The sequence below is a fragment of the Narcine bancroftii genome, chromosome 10 (assembly GCF_036971445.1).
Source record: "Narcine bancroftii isolate sNarBan1 chromosome 10, sNarBan1.hap1, whole genome shotgun sequence".
NCBI classification, from domain to species: domain Eukaryota; kingdom Metazoa; phylum Chordata; class Chondrichthyes; order Torpediniformes; family Narcinidae; genus Narcine; species Narcine bancroftii.
Genome location: NC_091478.1, coordinates 33,348,333 through 33,369,869, shown reverse-complemented (window position 1 = coordinate 33,369,869; position 21,537 = coordinate 33,348,333). Strand labels below are relative to the sequence as shown.

The 21,537-nt window shown below is 38.6% G+C and overlaps 1 protein-coding gene across 10 annotated transcripts in view; it reads left to right on the top strand.

Moving 5' to 3' along the window:
* The window catches only part of LOC138744427 (poly [ADP-ribose] polymerase tankyrase-2-like), a 62,303-nt gene that overhangs the window by 34,546 nt on the left and 6,220 nt on the right, over positions 1-21,537 (top strand). For 8 of the 10 annotated variants that reach the window (XM_069900576.1, XM_069900584.1, XM_069900585.1 and 5 more), the window contains 12 exons: positions 467-612; positions 1,569-1,734; positions 6,253-6,472; positions 6,851-6,960; positions 8,798-8,986; positions 9,529-9,781; positions 10,496-10,578; positions 14,018-14,138; positions 14,389-14,577; positions 15,234-15,331; positions 15,470-15,544; positions 15,627-15,732. In XM_069900576.1, coding sequence (XP_069756677.1) covers positions 467-612; positions 1,569-1,734; positions 6,253-6,472; positions 6,851-6,960; positions 8,798-8,986; positions 9,529-9,781; positions 10,496-10,578; positions 14,018-14,138; positions 14,389-14,577; positions 15,234-15,331; positions 15,470-15,544; positions 15,627-15,732 — 1,756 coding nt within the window. The remainder of the gene's footprint in view (positions 1-466; positions 613-1,568; positions 1,735-6,252; positions 6,473-6,850; positions 6,961-8,797; positions 8,987-9,528; positions 9,782-10,495; positions 10,579-14,017; positions 14,139-14,388; positions 14,578-15,233; positions 15,332-15,469; positions 15,545-15,626; positions 15,733-21,537) is intronic. The other 2 variants (XM_069900577.1, XM_069900578.1) reach the window with 2 other exon arrangements.

The window sequence follows — 21,537 nt, the reverse complement described above, 5'->3', positions numbered from 1 at the left end:
TGTCCATAAATATAGAGCTCAAATCTGAATGTTTCAATACCATTTCATTAAAAACAAAAAAAATTATCGTATGCAAAATCTATCAATGTTCATTCAAGTAATGCAGTGGTTCATCTAATTGCAAGAGTTGCTAATCACAAAGTTTACAGAGACTGTAGTTTCATCCAAATGATGATGCTAATTTTGTCAAATATCATGAAGAGTATTTACAAACTTGCTGAGATGGAAAAAGTAGCAGGGTCTGGAGTTAAAAATTGAAAAACTTGGGACGAAATATCATTGGAAAAAATAATATACAATCAACTTTATCCATTTTCAGACAAAATTATGAATTTTCTGTAAAGTTTGATCAGGGTGGCATTGAAATGAATAGAGCTTCTTGGATTTGAGTGCTGTTTAGTTTTCTTTGCACACTACTCTTATGGAACTAAAACTCTTGGAGAATAAAGAAGATTTTTCATTTTAGAAACTCTGCACTCTTCAGAATGTAAACTGCAGAGACGTAGAAGGCCGTCAATCTACTCCACTCCACTTTGCAGCTGGTTACAATAGAGTATCAGTCGTGGAATACTTGTTGGAGAATGGTGCTGACGTTCATGCCAAGGACAAAGGGTAATATTTAATTTTCAAGACTTTCTATTTTGTCAGAAGTGGTTTCTTAAATGATCAATAATAAGCATCGACAATTAGTTTGTCATTTGGATTGAAGATTGTTGATTTTGTTTGAAATGTGCAGTAGAGGTTGAAATTGCTCCAGGGATTAGATTTAATATTTAATAGTTTTACTTTTTTGTCAATTGTACTCATGTTTGTTAATCAGGATTTTTAGTTGTTAAGCACAAAAGTCTTCAGATGCTGTGATTGTAGTAAAAACACAGAAATACTAGAGGAACTCGTCAGGCCTCAGTGTCCATAGGAGATATGATGTATAATCGATGTTTCAGCCTAAGCTCTTCAACCTTGCTGTGAGACCTATTGAGTTCCTCCAGCATTTGTGTTTTTACTACCATCACAGCATCTGAAGACTTATGTGCTTAACTCCAGGATGTTTAGTTGGACTTGAAAATAAGGAAGCATTTGCATGCTGAGATTTTAAAATATAACTGAAAACTGATATTATAAACCAGGGGGTTCCCAACCTTTTTGTTCCTCTGTACCCCTTTATAGGTTCCCGTGTACCCCTAAAAATTAAGGATTTAAAAAAAAACATGACATTGTGCAATCTGAGTGCAGATTACAACATTGTATTGTACAGTAGTGGTTATTCTCTCCGACCCAATGTACCCCCTGAAAAGTGCAAATGTACCACTGGGGGTACATGTACCCTAGGTTGGGAACCCCTATTATAAACCAAAAGTGCATTTAGAATCATTTTCAATTCCTGATCCTATGACTACAGAAGAAAGGAATTGGGTAGCTGTGTTGTGAATTCAAAATGTTTGCAAGTACTTGGACCAACTTCAAACTAGTGAAGTTTTACACACTGTATTGGTGCCTTTGAAAATGATACGAATTAGTTGTAATTTCAGGCATCTTATTCTCATCCTTATTTTTTTAATCTCTTTCAGAGGTCTGGTGCCATTGCACAATGCATGTTCCTATGGGCATTATGAAGTAGTAGAGCTACTAGTTAAACATGGTGCAGTGGTTAATGTAGCTGATTTATGGAAGTTCACTCCTTTACATGAAGCTGCTGCCAAAGGAAAATATGAAATTTGTAAACTTTTATTAATAGTAAGTTGAACCATAACAAATGGCTTCTACTTTAATGGAGACTTTGTTGTTGAGTCTGGCAACTTTTGCCAATTCTTCATGCACAATTAAATATACAGTTCAGGAAATTGTTGCCATGACAACATCTTGCTGAAATGTGGGATTCTGATAAGTGACAAGAATTTAGGCCTTGTATATTTGAAATGATAAATGTATGGTTTTGTTCCTTCAGGTTTTAATGACTGTTAATCTTTTGGGGTGTATTTTTTTTAATATAAATCAGCTTCCCTGTATCTTGCTTTTTATAGATGATTTGGATAAAAGTAACTTGCAGATTGTGCTTTCTTGGCATTTTTGCAATGATTCCTTAAATTCCTTAGTCAAAAATTATAGTCAGCTGCTTCTCCCATTCACTCTTTAAGGGTACTGACCTATTTCAGATTTCAAAATTTCAATGCAATTTCAGAACAGCACGATTGGCGTAGTGGCTAGCACAATGCTGTTACCGTGCCAGCGATCAGGACCAGGGTTCAAATCCTGTGCTCATCTGTAAGGCGTTTGTGCATTCTCCCTGTGTATATGTGGTTTATCCACGGGGACTCTGGTTTGATCATACAGTTCAAAAACGTACCAGGGGTGTAGATCAATCAGGTGTAATTGGGCGGCATGGGCTTGTGGGCCGAAGTGGCCTGTTACCATGTTTAAAAGAGACTTGCAGGCTCGAATTTGCTAGAATTGGCAACATCTCTGATCCAAAGTTCTGGAATGTTGTTCCCACAATGAAAATCCGAATTCCTGCACAAATGTGGAAGCCTTGTTAGTGGAACTCTGAATGACATCCTGGTTGCACTCATACTTTGGCTTTCATGCCAGTTCATTCATTTACAGCTGTAAAACCAGGATAAACATAAAGTAACTTGCAATTTTTGAAGCAATGCTTTCAAGATTTCTTTATTGTCAGGTAATAGTACAAATATTACACAAATTTGCCTTCTGCCAGCCGTAATGGCGAAGAGTCACCATTAGCGTAGCCCCTTGTAGTAAGAGAGAGAAGCAAGAGTCCCTTCAGAGTCACTGAGATCCATAGATTCACCTCCAGTGCTACTGCAGCCACATAGGCCAATGTTCAATCTATCAGCAACCCAAGCTCCATATCTGAACCTCCAACGTGATCAGGAAGTCTTCAGCACCCAAGGACGTTCGGGGGAGCTTTTCTTTTCCTCAGCACCCTCTCAAATCCATGCTTTGATGCCTGGTTCCCAAGAGCCAGTCTCTAGCATCCGGCAGCCCGTGAAGGTCCCCAGACAGCAAGTTGCATGCAGCCTGGGTGGGTTGCTCAGCCCCTCATTTGTCCTCTGCTGTGGTTACCTTCTCTGTAGGGTCGTCACCTCTGCTTCTCCTCAACGGGGAGGGGGTGGGGGATGTTCTCTCTATTTATGGTGCCCTGCGCCGTTCGCTCCCTGGAGTCTGCAGCCCCCTTGTGGCCTGCTGCTGATCACAGGCACTGCCATCTTGGCCACTGAACTCCATGATTGTAGGATTTTACAAACACTGGTTCCTTTAACAGGCAGTTTAAAATCTATACAGAGCTGCCAGCACTAAGACCAGGCAGTTGAACCCTTAGGAGCAATGATGTCTCCACTCTCCTGGTCTGCACCAGCAACAAGGCTGCTGTTACAACAGCTCTGGCAGTGCTGCCATTGTTCATGCTTTTCATTGTTTTCCTTTGGGGGTTTTGATTTTATAAAAGTCAAATGAGAAAAAATTATTTTTAATTTTTTTGAATGTTCCTTTATGACAAGGACATTTTAATGGCATTGAGTCCTTGAAAGTCAGCTAAACCTATAGACGTGGCTTTACCAGCTATCAAATTAAATTCAAGCCAATTTTGGCAGCATGGTTAGCTCAACCCTGTCACAGCACCAGTGAATGGGGTTTGAATCCGGCACTGTCTGTAAGAAGTTTGTACATTCTCCCTGTGTTTGCATGAGTTTCCTCCAGGTGCTCAGATTTCTTCCCACCCTACATAACATACTGGAATGTAGGTCGGTTGGACGTAATTGGGCAACACAGGCTCCTGGGCTGAAAGGGCCTGTGACCGTGCTGCATGTATAAATTTAAATATTTGTGCACTGGTTGTTCTAACAATCATATGACATTGAAGGTCTCGTCCTGTACAGTAGGATCAGGACAATGCCTGCCAACAAGTTAACATTTGAGATTTGTCAAGGATAAGCTTGTGATTGAGTACAAGTGGGATAAGTCCAGATGGCTTGTTGCTCTCAGTAAATCTGGTCTGTATACCCTGAAAGTAAGATGGTTTGTAGTCCTGTGCATCAATATAAAAGTGAACAGCATCATTCAGAAACAATGTAATTAACTTTCAATTAATTAAGAGTTGGGGTAAAGCACACAAATGGGTCCTTTGACCCCACATCCATGCTGACCTTTTTGCCCATCTGCACTCATCCCATATGCCTGTTTAGGAATGCATCTTTCTCTGCCTGGCATATTTAATTACCTGTCTAAATGTTTCAGATGTGGTGATTTAACTGAATCCACCAGTTTCTCTGGCAGAGTTCCAGCAACAATCTACAAAAAATACTTAGCTCTCCAACCTTCTTAAAAGTTCCTTCCTCTCACCTTGAGTCTATGCTATCTTGTTTTAGATACTGTCATCCCAAATAAGTTGATTAACTAATGAAATAGCCTTGTATTTGTAATATGCAGTGTGTCTGCCAAAGCTGAGATGCAATTTTTTTGGCATTGAAATAAGAAAGCTATTTTAACATGTAACCATATAACCAAATACAGCACAGAACAGGCCAGTTTGGCCCTACTAGTCCATGCCGGAACAAATCCCCCACCCTCCTAGTCCCACTGACCAGCACCTGGTCCATACCCCTCCAATCCTCTCCCCTCCATGTAATTATCCAGTCTTTCCTTAAATTTAAATAACGTCCTTGCTTCAACCACCTCTGCCAGAAGCTTATTCCACATCTCAACCACCCTTTGCGTGAAGAAATTTCCCCTCATGTTCCCCTTATAATTTTCCCCCTGCAATCTCAAACCATGGCCTCTGGTTTGAATATCCCCCACTCTTAATTGAAAAAAACCTATCCTCGTTGACTCTCTCTGTCCCTTTTATAATCTTGAACACCTCCATCAAATCCCCCCTCAATCTTCTATGCTCCAGAGAAAAAAGCCCCAGGCTGCTCAACCTTTCTCTGTAACTCAAACCCTGACATCCTGTCAAATTTCTCGTGAACCTTTTCTGCACTCTCTCTATTTTGGAGAGAATGCTCTCCATGGTACACCTGTAGAAGTTTATAAGAGTTTTTGGTGTCATACCGAATCACCTCAGACACTTCACAAAGTATAGCCATTGGCAAGTCTTCTTTGTGATTTCCTCAACATGGAAGCTCCAGGGCAGATCCTTGGAAATATTGACATCCAGTAAATTGAAGTTCCATGGTCCATGTTGATTGTGTCTTGTCACATCTTTTATTACAAATGCCAGTGAAAAAACTGCTAGTTCCAACTCTTGTCTGAAGTGAGATACCTCACTTATTTTAAGGAATGACTCGTGTCCGAAACATCAGTAATATATCTTTACCTCCTATGGATGCTGCGAGAGCTGCTGAGTCTCTCCAGCATTTGTGTTTTTTATTAATATCTTACTGAAATGTTCAGCCAATGCATCACTTTTTTCCCTTTTGGCCTGGTTTGTAAAATTTTACGTTGGGAGTGGTTCTCTTAACAAAACTGATAGATGGGTTCAATGCCTGACATATACTGGTTATTGAACTCTTATCGCTGGCATCTGGTTCCCTGAGCAAGGTCTGAGACCAGACTCTGGATTGCTAACAGTAGTTCATGTTGTAAATAATTAACATGCAGGATTGTGGGTGCGAATTTTACTTTTCTGCTTGCAATTAAATAGCCAGTCCATATCCAATTAAAAATCAGATTTTTTTTTATGAGATGCTAGAAAACTGATTGCATCTTGTTAGGTAAAAACATCATGAGCTGGGAATGTAGAGGGAGTCACCCAGTGCTGGGCCGTAACAAGATGCAGTTGTGACCTTGTACTCTCAAGATAAGAGTGGGGATGACAAATTGATGTGCAGGAGGCTAGCAGAGAGGGACAGCAACAGTTTATTCATTGGACAATGTCATGGTATGATAATTTACTAAGTACGTATCCTAAGGTATATAAAAAAACACCACTTGCTGATAATGGCAGAATGCGCCTTCTCCAACTAACACTGTTAGTTGCAAGTGTTACAATCCGGCAATAAAGAACAAAGAACCTTGATTTCGACTCAGTCTGGTGTTTGACTCACTCATTCATGAACAAAGCAGACCTAACAATCTCCAGGTCCATACTCCAGCAGAATTTCAGTGCTAGGGTGTGATCTGGAGAGAAAATCATTGAGGGAGAAAAAGAATAAAAGTTGTTTAATAGTTAACTTTTTAAACTAATGGGATAAATAATGGTATCAGATGTGTTCATTATCCGTTCTGATTAAATTCCAGCATGGTGCTGATCCAACTAAGAAGAATCGGGATGGAAATACAGCTTTAGATCTCATAAAGGATGGAGACACAGACATTCAAGATCTCTTGAGTGGAGATGCTGCTTTACTTGATGCTGCAAAAAAGGGTTGCATGGCTAGGGTGAAGAAATTATGCATTATAGAGAATGTTAACTGCAGAGATACACAGGGCAGACATTCAACACCTTTGCATTTAGCAGGTCTGGTTTTGTTAAATCTGTACTTTTTCTTTGTGCATGTAGAATAATATTAAGAAAATGCTGCTAACTGAGGGATTAAAATGCTGAAATTTGATACAATTTACACAGATATCCTTAACTCTAAATTTGCCAACAGGTCAAATACTGTAGTAAATTTAGTCTACTTCTAAATGAGTGTAAATGATTAGTATTGCTTGTTGCCCCAGAAAATCCAATTTTTGTAAATTGTAGAAAGGTCATAATCCTACATTTCAGTTAACAATTGATTGTGGCAATCAAAACTGCTGTAAAAGATCTGAAACTTTGAGTTTGTTGGAAAACTAAAGTAAATTTCAAATATCAATTGCATAAATCTTTTGGTAAAACTTGTTTTAACAGCTGGTTATAACAACCTTGAAGTTGCAGAATATCTGCTGCAGCATGGTGCAGATGTCAATGCTCAGGATAAAGGTGGATTGATACCTTTACATAATGCAGCTTCATATGGGGTAAGATTAAATATAATGCAAAACTAAATCCAGTTGTGTTCTTAATAGCAGAAACAGTTTCCATTAATTATATTACTGTTCCTGATTCTGAAGAAGCAGAATATTGTGTTCACATTTTTAATAAAGCATTTAGCTGCTTCTCTCTGATTTGATCTGTACTATTCGGATCAGGCTTCTCCAAGATGTGGTTAAGAATTGTGCTCGAACTCCAATGACGTTATCTTGTTTCAAGTGTATATAATGTCACAAAATCACATGTATTCACTTTTCCTGTTTACTTATTGAAATTAGTTTTCTTCTTGGATGGTCTCAATGGCCAAAAATAACTAATTAGTGAACTTGTAGATGACAGAAAAAATTGAGTAATCGTGAAGAATGTCTGAGGATACAGGACATTTGGAAAGTAAGGTGGCATAATGTCAAGTGGCATTTAATCCAGACAAGTGTGAGGTTATACATTTTTTTTTTGCAAGTTAAATTCTGGGGTCGGTGTGATGTAGTACCTGTATATAACGAGGACTTTGGGAGACTTGATGTACAGAGGGACCTTGGAGTCAAAGTCTATAGCTTGCTGACAGGTGCATGAGATGAGGAAGTTATTTTTTTTATGGTTTACTTCAAAGGTCAGGCCATAGTATAAGAGTTGGAATGTTGTATTGCAGCTCTATAGAATGTTGGTTAAACTTGTTTGGAATATTGTGTGCAGTTCCGGTTCACATACCACAAGAAAAATGTGATCGTGATAGTGTGAAGAAGAGATTCATCAGGATATTGCCTGAAATGGAGAGCTGTGGTTGGGAGAAATGGAATGTAAGAGACTGAAAGGTTGCATTGTGTTTATAAAATTAAGCGACATATTAAAAGTTGATGGGATAGAAGGAGGCACAAGAAGAGTAGTCAGGCATTTAATGTGCAACAAATCTGATAAATTAACAGTAGGGATTTGCCCCTAAAAATGCAGAGAATTCAGGAGTTTTATTCAACCATGTACAAATGCAGAAATCCTCAATGTATTGACAGATTTCAGCCAGAAAATCCATCCTTGACATTCTCAAACATTCAAAGAAGCATGAATCAAAATTCAATTTTTAAATTGCTGCTTATGTTATGTATGGAGCTTCCCACTTGGACTCTGTGGAAAGTCGACTTGAGCAACACAGAAGATACCACAGCCAACTTGAACAAAAGTATGGTTCTATCCATTGGAAGTGTTGGTGGCAAACAGAAAATCTGTCCCAGTAATTAACATGGCATTCAACTATTTAAAAATTCCATTAAAATGGAAAACACTTTTAGAGTGCTTCACAGGGTAGTGAGTAACGAGTTGTTTGGCCAAAGAATTTGGAGGAAGTGGCTTCATTTTTTTTTTGGATAGGAATCAACCATTTAGGACCGAATTGAGAAACTTTGGAGAGTTATGGTACTTGTAATTGCTTTTTGATAGAGGCAAGATCATTGTCCATTGACCAGATGCAAATGTTTTTAATCAAATCATTGGTATGTGTGGATTATTTTCTTGTACTCTCTGCAAGTCCTAGATTATTCCTATTCCCCAAGATGGTTCATCTGACTTTATGTGTGGCTTATAAATGTGCCAATATTGACTCTTTTCAAGTATTCTTATGATCGCAAGTTGTATATTTCAGGAAAAAGAATGCACTTTACTATTTTATCTAGGTTCCAAAACTTTGAAGAGGAAGGAAAACTAATTGTAAATTTGTTATAGTTTAGCTAAGTATGAAGAATTCCAAGCTATTTTTTATATGTAGTTGCCTGTGGAAAAAGTGCAGTATTTTGAATAACTCAGTCGTTTACATGTGCATTTTTTTTATTCTAGCATGTGGATGTAGCAGCATTGTTGATAAGATACAATGCGTGTGTAAATGCAACAGACAAATGGGCTTTCACTCCTCTTCATGAAGCAGCCCAGAAAGGGAGAACTCAGTTATGTGCACTCTTGCTAGCCCATGGAGCTGACCCCACTATGAGAAACCAGGAAGGACAAACACCATTAGACCTAGTCACTGTAAGTGCTGTATTAACATTTACCATAAATCATCTTTTATAATTGACAGTGTTAAAAGGTGATATAATTACATCCAGAGTGAATTTTTTTTTCCATTTTAAATCTAATGGATCTTGTGATGAAAAGCTATCTGAATATGTTGGTAAGAATATAATAGCAATGATATTTTTAACACCTGTAATCTAGTAGTTTTCTGGGGAAGAGGCTACAGGTAAAAGGTTCCATTATTGTTACATAATACTGCATTTAGAAAGAAAATTCTTTGTACTCTAGAATTTCAATACATGTTTTAAGCAAACTGAAATTATTGTTTCCTGGTGTAACATTTAAAAGTTTTAGAAAATGTCTTAATTTGATGGAGAAGAAAATTAATGAAATGTGGTCAATTCTTGAAGGAAAATTGGTTATCTTCAGTCCTCATGTTTATGATGGTGAATATCTGATTAATAAAATGGGATGTGCCTTTTATTGAAAATAAAGTCTAAGATTTTGAGAAAGTTTGGAGTTTTAATGGTCATATTTTAAATACAATCTTTATACAGGCAGATGATGTCCGAGCTTTGCTGATTGCAGCAATGCCTCCTTCTGCATTGCCTTCTTGCTACAAACCCCAAGCTGTTGTCATCAATGCTTCACAAACAGGACCTGACACCACTTCTCTGCCTTCTATTCCATCAAGTACAGGAAATTCATCTGTTGCATGTAGTCTTGACACTCTTTCAACTAGTTTCTGTGAACTTGCTTCCAGTGGTAGGTTATGTGGTGCAGAAGGAATCAGTAGCATAGAGAAAAAAGGTAAAGGGATTTTAATGTGCATCTCTGTAAATAATGACACCTTGATTATTTTTCTGAGGAATTGGTTCAAAAGTAATTTTTCAAGCTGTCAGTTATGTACATGTAATATTCCCAATTTTTTTTTTAGGAATTGTAGTATGTATTGCCAAAACATTGAAGCCTGCAAATTTTAAGGTTTTTTTACATCCCAACCAGATTTGTTTATTGCTTTGCAATCTTTGATTTGTGTTAACTCACTTTAAAATATTCTGAAATCGTTACTTGCAATGTAGAGTATATATTAAATGGTATTAGAGTTGACATAAATCTCCAGAAAATATTTTTGGAATAACTAGAGATTAGAGTTGAAATTCAAATTTCACGCATCAATTGAAAGGAAAATCACTATTTTACAGAAAACCAATCTCTACAATGTGGTACTTCACTTTTCTCTTTGAATAGCTAAATATATCTTTTTTTCCCCATTTGAAATGATTCTCTAAAGGATCTAAAATTATACTCCTCTTTGTAATTGAGCACGGTGTTATCAGTTGAAAATGAATAAATATTTTGGAATGTAAATATAGTATGCTTTGATGTAGACTGACTTTCTAACTATAATGACGTGAAATGCTCCATTTGTATTCCTTATGGTTTCTTACAGCACATTATGATATTAGTGAAGCCAGTACTTCAGTAGTCATTCATTTTGAGATGTTTTTCTTTCCATTAAAGTTCCTGGAATACATATGACGATTAATCAGTTTTTGAGGAATTTGGGCCTGGAACACCTATGTGACATTTTTGAAAAAGAACAGGTATTTTTTTTCCAGTATTTCTCAGCATTGATTTTTTTAAGACCTTTAGTGTGTTTTGAAACTCTACCTTTATGTCAACCTGATGTTGGATGTCTTGTTTGTTTTGTGAAGCAGGAATAAACCAGTGAGAAATGTTGGAAGTAAAGAATGTACTTGTGTTAATAATAAAACTAAACAACTAATATATAAATATATATCTATATAATTTTTTTTTAACACATTTCTTTGGGCCACAAGCAAGATCATTTATAATGGGACATAAGGAAATGAGAGGCATTAAATAATTTTTGTATTGTCTTAACTTTAGAAATGTAGTAATCAAACCAGAAAAAAACAATGAATGGCCAAAGGCTGCATATGGGTGCATAATTGATGTCCCTATGTTACTCAGGTTCTAGATTGTAAGTTGGCAAATGTAGGAAATGGAAGCAGGAGTAAGCTATTGAGACCCTTGTGCTTGCTCCATCAGTCAATAAGTTCCACATTCACCCAAAGTGCCATTTTTGTGCAGTAGCTCTCAATTATCTTGATCGAAAAATCTATTTGTGTTTTTCATATACCCAATAACTGAGCCTCAATTGCCCCTCTTGGATAGAAAATTCCAAAGATTCACAGCCTTAGAACCATAGAAATTTACAGCCCAGAAACAAGCCCCTTTAGCCCTTCTGGTCTGTGCAGAACCATTTTTTTTTTAAATTTGCCTTGTCCCACTGACCTGCACCCAGTCCATAGCCCTCCATATGTCTCCCACCCATATACCTGTTCAAATTCTTCTTGTGTTTAAAATTGAGCCCTGGTTTCAAATTGAAATGCTGTGGATTGTGCCAGTTTTCCTGATACCCTTGTGTCAATAAGTTGCTAAAATTCTGGGCTGCACAGTTAGCACAACGTTATTACAGCAACCCAGGCTCGTATCTGCCGCAGTCTGCAAGGAGTTTGTACATTTTTCCCCATTTCCTGCGAGTGCTATGTTTCTTCCCACCTTTCTACAGCCTCCATTTTGTTTCCTTAGGATATATAAGGCAGCATAAGCTTGTGTGCCAGAATGCCTTGTTACTGTGCTGCATGTCTAAATTTTTTTTTAATTGGGTAAGAAGAGCACTTACAAGATTGAAAGGTTTTATGAACAAAATCGTGTCTGGCAAATGTAAGATGTATGACTGTGACATGGTAAAGAAGTAAATGGATGTGGATTTTCAGGAGATACTGGATAAGATGCCACGCATAGTGCTTGTTGAATTGGTGGTATGAGAGTGGACAGTCTTTAAAAAGTGGAAATGAGTAAGAATAAAGAGTTTAGGTTAATCATGGGCCTTCAGCTATTTGCACAATCTGTATTGATGACTGACAAAAGTGTACATTTATTGAGAATTTGAGTTTCTCGATAAATTTGGGCAGAAGGTGAGTTACAAGATGTGTATTAACGCTGGAAGGTTGTGCAAATGAAGTAGAAAGTTGGGAAATATGAACGATTTTTCTTTCAAAAGAAGAAATAAAGTTCCAAAATAAATTGAGAGAGGTATTATTGTAATGGGGATCGTCGTATACTCAACATTCTAGGGATCATCTGTGAAGAGAGAAATTGTAACAATACACAAAAGTGCTTGAGAACATAGCTGGTCACACAGCATCTATAGGAAGTAAAGGGTAACCAATGTTTCAGGCCTGAGCCCCTCATCAAGATGTGAGCAAAAAGCTGGCTGGAACCTGAACATAAAAGTGGAGGGAGGAAGGGGCAGGTAGAGGAGTGCAGACTAACAGGCAATAGGTCATTGGTGGGAGGGTGGAAGAGAAAAAATGCTGGAGGTGATAGATGGAGGGGAAGCTTTCTGAAAGGAGAGGGAAGGGGTGGGGAACTGGCGGAAAGGATACAGAGAGTGGGAAAGAGACTCGGGGAGGATGTTTAACAAAGTGGAGAAGTTAACGTTGATGCCATCTTGTTGGAATATCAGGTGGTGCTCCTCTAATTTGTGTGTAGCCTGTTTGGCAGGTGCATGAGGCCATGGATAGAAATGTTGGTGTGAGAATTGGCTGTGGAATTAATTTGGTTAGCCTTTGGGAGGTCCCTGTTATTGTTGCAGACAGAGCAAAGGTGCTCAACAAAATGATCTCCTAGTGTGCATCCAATCTCTCCCATGTAGAGGAGGTCACAAGAAGAGCAGTAGATGATTCCTGCAGATCACCAGTGAAGTTTTTCATCTGGACTTGGATATCAAAACCAGAATCTTGAGTTAGGTTAAGAAGCATAACGTACACTACAACTCCAATATCCAAAATAGGATTTTCTGAAATCCTCAGTTATCCAAAATGTTTAAAAAATTTCAAATAAATCCTCATTTATCTGAAATTTTTTTTCAGAGCTGAACTGACTGGGGACCTCGGGCTCCCAGCGGCAGCAGGAGCGGGACCCTCTCGCTCCTGGCACAAGCGGGACCTGGGTGGGGAGGTGTCAGTGATTGGCAGTGGCCAGCATTTTTGGGTGAGAACTGAACATTATTTTAATGTTTTAAAAAGCCTTCCCTTGTTGTTTAAATACTGTTCCAAGTGATTTGCTGTTGCTACTGGCCTGTTTTTTTTTAAATGGCCAATTCTCAAAAAAAAAATGTTTATTGGCAATGGGCCCGATCCTGACCATTTTGGATGATCAGTCGTATTATAACGAAATTTGGAGGTCAAATGTACATACGGTGACTAGGATGCATAGTTCAGAAAACATTTCTGCAGAATTGATCTTGGAGATAATCTGGAGAACCGTGTACTCTGATTCTGATATCCTTATGAGAAATCTTGTACACGATTGATGTCCACAATGGAGAGTAAGTGTCCTTTAAAGATCGAGTGCTGTTGATATTTGCAAAAGGTTCCATTGGAATCTTGTGCATTTCATTGAGAAGAGTGGCATAATGAATACTGAAAGGTTTTCTTTTGATTTTGAGAATCCACATCTAGAGATTGAGGTTGGAATGAGAGTGGAAATTCTGTACACGAGGTTGTGATTCTTTGGAACTTTCTTCAAGGATCTAAGGGTGTTTATTTGTCAAGTATATTTCAGGATAGGGGTATTTGCATTCATGGATCTCAGGAAATAGAATTACAGGGGGAATGGGTAAAAACTTGAAATGTTTAAAGAAGACAGACTTGAGGAAGCTTGTATCCCTTTATTTTCTTCTATATAATTTGCCTGAGTTACAAGGTCTAGCTAGAGTTCTAGCTAGATTATTTTTTTAATCAAATATCTGTCTTTTTGCTGCTTTTATTGATAACTGTTGGTACTTGTATAACCATGAAGGTGAATCCTTGAACTTGTTTGCAATGTTAGATTTGCAAATTCTCATCAGTTTTATACCCTTCAGTTGGTTGATTTGGGATTATATCAATTTGGTAGCTTTGGGTTTCAACACTGATGAATAACTGTTTGTGATGCCAAAATCTTCTCTAGATCACACTAGATGTATTGGTTGAAATGGGGCATAACGAGCTAAAAGAAATTGGAATAAATGCTTATGGACATCGGCATAAAATCATAAAGAGTGTTGAACGTCTTGTAGCTGGACAGCAAGGTAAAGCATTTGTTTACAGATCAGCTGTCAGTACTTGGTCATTAAAAGATGTGGGCTTTATTAATATTTTCTTGCCTCAAAATGACAATAGTTTGTAAAACTAGAAGTTGCATTACTTTCTGCTATATTTTGAGAAGATTGCAATCAACTTTACGTCAACATAATAAAAGATGATGGAAAATTAGAAGCTTGCTCCAAGCTTTAAATAGTCTGTTATTTTTCTTGTTCCTCCATGCATCTGATGTACTAGCATATGGAGATAGGAAATGTGCAGCTACTTCCAGAATTCTGTCCATCCATACATGGCCTGTGCCATTTAGAGGTCATTATTGTGGAATCAAGTCTTCACAGCTTTTGATTCCTGCTTCACTGTTACTTAAATGGGACTGTCTCCAGAGTGTTCCATTCTGCAGAGCCTGGCACCTCAAACCCATCTTGGGTGAGTCTCTTAAATGGTATTCTTGCCCAATTTTCCCTCAGGCTCTATACATCATTCCTCTGTTTTATTTCTTTCCACCTCTCCAGATTTTAATCCTTGCCTAAAACCTCCAGGACTATCTGCTGATCACTCTGCCACACTACCATGTGCTGCCCTGAACTCTTCAACCTTCCCTCCCCATCAGCCCACTTGGCAATCTTCTGATATAATCACTTATTACCAATTTCATGTCTCAACAGCTGAGCAATTGACTCTTGTTCTGCTTCCAACAACCTGACAGCTTCACTTTGGTTTACCATAATTCCTATGGTGCACTACTAGGAAGATCTTCCTTGAGCATCTCCCTTGTCAGCTCCTGATTTAACCTGCAGCAGAAAATGTTTTTCCCTACCATGAGTGAACTTTTCAATATATTTTACATGGATCTCTATAATTTCTAGGCAATGGTTTTGTCTTGCCTTTGCATTTGCTTTTTTTCAACTATTTAGTATGATTCATATTTCTAATGCGTAAAGAAACTGAAATTATTTAAAAATTAAGATGAATTGAGTAATGTGGAGTGAAAAGTAAACTGTAATGCAAAAAGAAATGGAATTTGGAGAAAAAAGGTATGGACACAAAACATTAAAATACGATTATTTTTCTTTAAAATATAGGCATCAACCCATATCTAGCATTAAACACTTCCAACAGCGGTACAATTTTGATTGATTTATTACCAGAGGATAAGGAGTTCCAATCTGTAGAGGAAGAGGTAATAATTTTTTGTGGTATTTGATCGATAGATAGATAGATAGATAGATAAATAAATAAGCATATATATATATATATATATATATATAGTGTGCTTTATTTAGTACCTTTGCCATTTAATCACATGAACAATTTACAGATGCAAAGTACAGTGAGAGAACACCGCGATGGAGGCCATGCAGGAGGAGTCTTTAATAAATACAATTTTTTGAAGGTATTGCATTGTCAATTTTTCACCTAATGTTAGATATTCACTATTATTGGAATCCATAACTCACCAAATCCAATGATTTCAGATTCAAAGGGTGTGCAATAAAAGACTTTGGGAGAGGTACACACATCGAAGAAAAGAAGTGTCTGAAGAAAATCACAATCATTCGAATGAAAGAATGCTGTTTCATGGTAAGTAGCTCATAGTGGAGTTTTTTTTTCCTTTAAGAAGGGCTCAGACCTGAAACGTCAGTATATCTTTGTCTCCTATAGATGCTGAATAGACCAGCTGAGTTCTTCCAGCATTTTGGTTTTTTAAGCACATATTAGAAGCCTATATTGATTTTGAGCTCTCCTTGCTCATAGTTTTATATCTTCAAAGTGGTCTTTCCACTCCACATGAATATGATTTTAAATCTGTAACTATACAGGCCTGTCTGTGCAGATTTTAACTCTGCATTTTGGTCCTGATTTTGTAAGCAAATATTGGTAGTTCCCAACATAATTAATGTGTCTTCAGTTAATTATTGCACCTTCTTTGGGATCTTTGCTGTCCTTTGATTTTGCTCATTTTCTCAGTGTGCACCAATGCTAAACTCTACATAGGAGCTTAACATTTGGCAGGTCTTCACCATAAAACCTGTATTGGGTTGGCCTCGATGAAGGGGGAGCTCCATTCATCCTAAGAAAGACAGGCATACATGACTGTACTCTTTTATTTAGATCTTTTAAATGTTTCATAATAGTCTAGACTCTCAGCAATGAAATAAAATTGTTGTGCAGCCACAGTGCACTAACCCTGCATTAATCCATTTATTTGTTAAATATTTTTTTACTTTCATTTTACTTTAAAATGTATTGCTTATAGTAAATAAAATGGATTTAAGCTTGTCAATATTTTGATGGATAGATCAGCCAAAACTGTAAACTATCGAGTTGCCAGATTTTTTTCCCCCCAATTTCTGAAGGTGTGGTGAATTTTGACCATCCTACTTGATGGCATTATTTCTGCAGAAGCTCTTGGTGTCAAAGCTATTCATTAGATTCACATGCATTACTGGTTCATTAAAATTGAATATTGGAAATCTTAACTGATAACTTGTCTCCTCTAATCACAGCCTGTGGCTATACTATCATTTAAAAGATTAATGCTTTTTAAATTTTTGTTCTTCAAGTTGCCTTGATGACACTCCTGATTGGGACAAACTCCCATGTGGTACATTTATTTATTTTGTGACTGGTAATGGTAGCTTAAGTTGCCATCCTATTACCACTTTTTAACATAAAATTTTGTAAACACTCACCAGATCCAGTTCCTATAATGGAAATTCAAAGTGAGAAATTCAAGTGGCATTAATAGTAGAACAATCAAGGAGACCAGAGGGATTGTGTATGTTTGGATATACCTCAAAATTTTAAAACCAGCATTTTTAATCATTGGAGACTAGAAAAAATAAACAATAAAACAAAGATAATATCTTTGGAATTTTTTTTTTAAAAAAAACAAGACTCCAACCCCTTACAATGGTGATGCTTTGTGTGCAGCTCTGATGGGAATTTTCAGATATTCCCATTCAGAACCTGTAAATAAGAATATCCTAAGATCGCTGGCAAAAATTGGAATTGGAGGAATTGTCATTCTCTGTCAGACCTTTAAACAGCCGACACTCAATCAAGTTCATCACCTCGGGAATTTTAAACAGTCAGCTGTAGGGCCATTTAAACTCTGCGGGAGTCACAGACAGTCAGTACATTTAAACAATGCAGGAGATTTAAAAAGACATAAAACAGACTGTTTAAACACTGCAGGAATTACCAACAGTGGAATTATGGTTGAAGGAGACAGAGGAGCATCTGCTGGACTGCTGTGAATTGGTAGACTGAAGCATATTCAAGAACTCATCCATAAACTTAATTGAATATGCATCATGTGCACCAACTTCATCAAGACCTATGTGGACGAGTATGTGGCCACGTACCGGTTGTTTCCAATTCAAACTGACTGCATCTTCTGCTTTGGATAAATCGGGGAATTTACATCCTGCTAAGGGTGAGATCAAGGGTGTTTAAGGCCAGGTTCTAGATCTCTACGAGAAATCCAGGTATGACCATCTCTGAAGCAAAATTCCAGAGGAAGCTAAAGTCAGAAATAGCAGGGAGTGAAGAACATTTCAGCCTACAAAGTGAGGGGGAACACCATAGATGCTGTGATAATTCATTACCTGATAAGCTGAACACCTATGCCTGCTTTGAGAAGGAGATCCCAACAGTGCCTACTAGAATCCCTGCAAAGTGATATCTGTCTCTGAGGACGGCATCAGAACATCATTCAAAAGGGTGAACACTCGCAAGGTGTCAGACCCTGATGGTGTACCTGATTGGGTACTGAAAATCTGCGCCAACCGACTAGCCAGAGTGTTCACGGACATTTTTAACCTCTCATTGCTGCAGTCAGAGGGCATCAATCATCCCAGAGCCCAAGAGTAGCGTGAGCTGCCTCAACCACTATCGCCCTGTAGCACTCAGGTCTACTGTGGTGAAATGCTTTGAGAAGCTGGTTATGGCCAAAATTAACATGTACCTAAGCAAAGGTCTGGACCCATTGCACTTTGCCTATTGTCACAATTGCTCCACAGCAGATGCAATATTGTTAGCTCTCCAATCAGCTCTGGATCGCCTCAAACAGCAACTTGTACATTCGGCTGCTCTTCATCAACTACAGCTCAACCTTCAACATAATTATTCCCTCAGTGCTGGTCAGGAAGCTGCAAACTCTGAGCCTCTGCAACTGGATCTTTGACACCCTCATCGGAAGACTGCAGTCAGTTTGAATTGGAAACAATGTCGTCTCCTCATTGATAATTAACCCAGGCACATCTCAAGGATGTGTGCTTAGCCTACTGCTCTACTCATTATACACCCATGACTGGCCAGGCACAATTCCAATGCTATCTACAAATTTGCTCATCCCTCCACAGTTGTTAGCAGAATTATAAACAGCAATGAGGAAGCATACAGGAGGGAGATAGATCAGTTCGTGGAGTGGTGTCATGCCAACAATCTTGCGCTCAGCATTAGCAAAACCAAGGAGATCATTGTGGACTTCAGAAGGAAGTCAGGGGAACACAACCCAGTCCTCATCAAGGGCTTGGGGGTGGAGAGGGTCAAGAATGTCAAATTCCTGGGTGTTAACATCTCCAATGATCTGTCCTGGAGCCTCCAAGTTGATGCAATCACAAAGAAGGCTCGCCAGTGGCTATACTCCGTGAGGTGCTGGAAGAGATTCAGTATGATACTGAAGACTTGTGAACTTCTACAGGTGTATTGTGGAGAGCATTCTGACTGGTTGCATCACTGTCTGGTATGGGGACACCAACTCTCAGGACAAGAATAAACTCTAGAGGGTTGTTAACTCAGCCTGTGACATCACAGACACCAGCCTTCACTACATCAAGGACGTCTACAAGAGGCAGTATCTTAATAAAGCAACCTCCATCCTCAGACCTCTACCACCCAGGCCATGCCCTCTTCACTCTGATACCATCAGGAACAAGGTACAGGAGTCTAAAGATGAGCACTCAGCGGCACAAGGACAGCTTCTCCACTGCCATCAGATTCCTGAATGATCAATGAACCAAAAACACTCCCTTACTTTTCATGCACTATTTTTTTTTATTTATTGTTGTAAAAGTGATTTATGAATATTTGCACTTGAATGCTGCTGCAAAATTCTAATTTTTGTGACGTTCATGACAATACTGACACTGATTTAGATATCTGAAATGGTATTGAATGTAAAATCACAGAGTCATCGTATGTGCTGGAAGATACGATGATGAACTAGCTTGTGATGGACATCCATTGCAGAAGCATGAAGATTGGTCAGTGTGAGAGTGGATCAGAGAATTAAAGTAATAGGTGACTGGAAGATTGGCTCACCCCTATCAACAATGATTGACCCATTCTTTATTTAGTTTCTCTTCTGTAGAGGAGAGAGACCACATTGTATGCACCAAATGGAATTTGGTAAATGGAAGAGATGAGAGCAAATCGCTACTTCACCTGCGTTATATAGACAGTAACCATTTCCTGTTATGTCTGAAGCCACATCCAGCTGTCCATAAACATTAAGGCACTGCCCAGCCTCTCCAGTCTGCCAATCAGGTGTGAGCCCACCAGACAGAGCACTGTACATCATAGCCCCTGCTGAGTAGGAGTAGGAGAAGTTATAAACTGCAGCACTTCAGTTTCACTTTCTCTTTGCCATGTGGTTGCTGGTAAGGGACCAGCAACCCCCGTAATCTAACCAGGATATCACTGCAGACACAGCCGATACCAGTATTGTAGCTGTACTCCCAATTATCAGGGGTACAGGAGCATGTATACCCCCTGTAGGTAGTCCATGTGTAGGGTACCCTCCGTAGTCAGAATCCCCTTTCCCTGCAGGCATATTCCAGGGTCAGAAGCTGGTTGGATTTCCCCCTCTTCTCTCCTGGAACAACTGCTGATTTAGGTTCCAACTGCTTGTAAATTGCTAATTACTTTGATTTGTATTGTTCATTGCTCCTGATCTCCTGCTGTGTTGCTGGGATAGCCAGACTGTTTGTTTCTGTGTTAATAGATCCTTTAGTTATCCATTCCCTGTGTCTGGATTCGTTTTCTTCTGAACCCCAAATAAATCTCAACACAACTGTTTGGATCCTGGAATGTAGGAAGTGAACGGGTAAAATGACCGGTATCTCATGCCATTTGATGAGGATAAATAGGGAAGATGGAATAGGGTAGCAAATGGTCTCTTGGAGCTGAAAGAGAAGAGAAAAATCTCTGATAATGGAATCCTGTTGAAATTATGGAGGACTCTGTTCTGAATGTGGAAGTTAATACTGTAGGATGAAAGGAGAGGACAATGGAATAGTACATAAAGGAGATAATAGCCATGTCAGCCATAAGGGGATGCCGCATATGAGGAAACCACATAAAGGCACTGGTGTAGATGGTCCTATCATGAGAGAAGATGCAAGAGGTGAAGAAACTGGGTAAATAAAGTTTTTGCAGGATTCAGTTTTAGTTCATGTTGTAGAATTTGAAGTCTTTGACAACTTGACTTAACACCCTATCGCAGATCTTCCTTCTTTTCACTCTGCTTCCTTTGGAACTTAATGTTGGTTTTCTCTTTTCAATTGGTTCTTTTTCAAGTTTGCTTCATGACCTGCTGAATCTTTGCGTATTTTCTGATTTTTAGATTTGCAAAGTTTGGCATTTTTTTCAAAATACTGCTTGTGTTTCCTTTTCTCAGTGGTCACTGTCATTTCGGGAAAGATGCCTTCAGATACTAAGTACTAAGAATCTAGGACAGGCCGGGTGCGGTGGTGCACGCCTGTAATCTGGCTACTCGGAGGCTGAGGCTGTCGGATTGCTTGAGATCAGGAGTTCTGTGTTGAGCGGGTGTCCTCACTAAGTTGGGCATCGATATGGTGTCTCCCGAGGAATCGGGCGTCACCAGGTTGTGTGAAGAGGGGTGAATCGGCCCAGGTCGGAAATGGAGCAGGTCAAAGCCCCCGTGCCCATCAGTAGTCGGATCGCGCCCGTGAATAGACCTCGCAGCGCAGACTGCTCATTACAGTGAGACCAGGTCTCACTGGGGAAAAAAAGAATCTAGTATAGCTGCACAATCCTTTATCCAGACATCTAAAGTCTGAAAAACTCTAAAAATCCAGCAAGTGGGGAGAGAGACCGGCTGCGCGAGTTTAAATCTGGCTTTCCAAAATCCGGAAAAATCCGAAATTCAGAACACACCGTCACCCACTGGTTCCAGATAAAGGATTGTGTACCTGTATAATCCTTTTTGGTTGAGAGAGTTTCAAATTGTAGATTTTTAAAAAATATGTATAGACCATGAAGCACTCACTTGTGAGAAACACAATGCAAATGAAAGTTTTTATCCATGTCCCACCACGTGTTTAGGAATTTTAATTCACATAAGAATGTATATGTTGA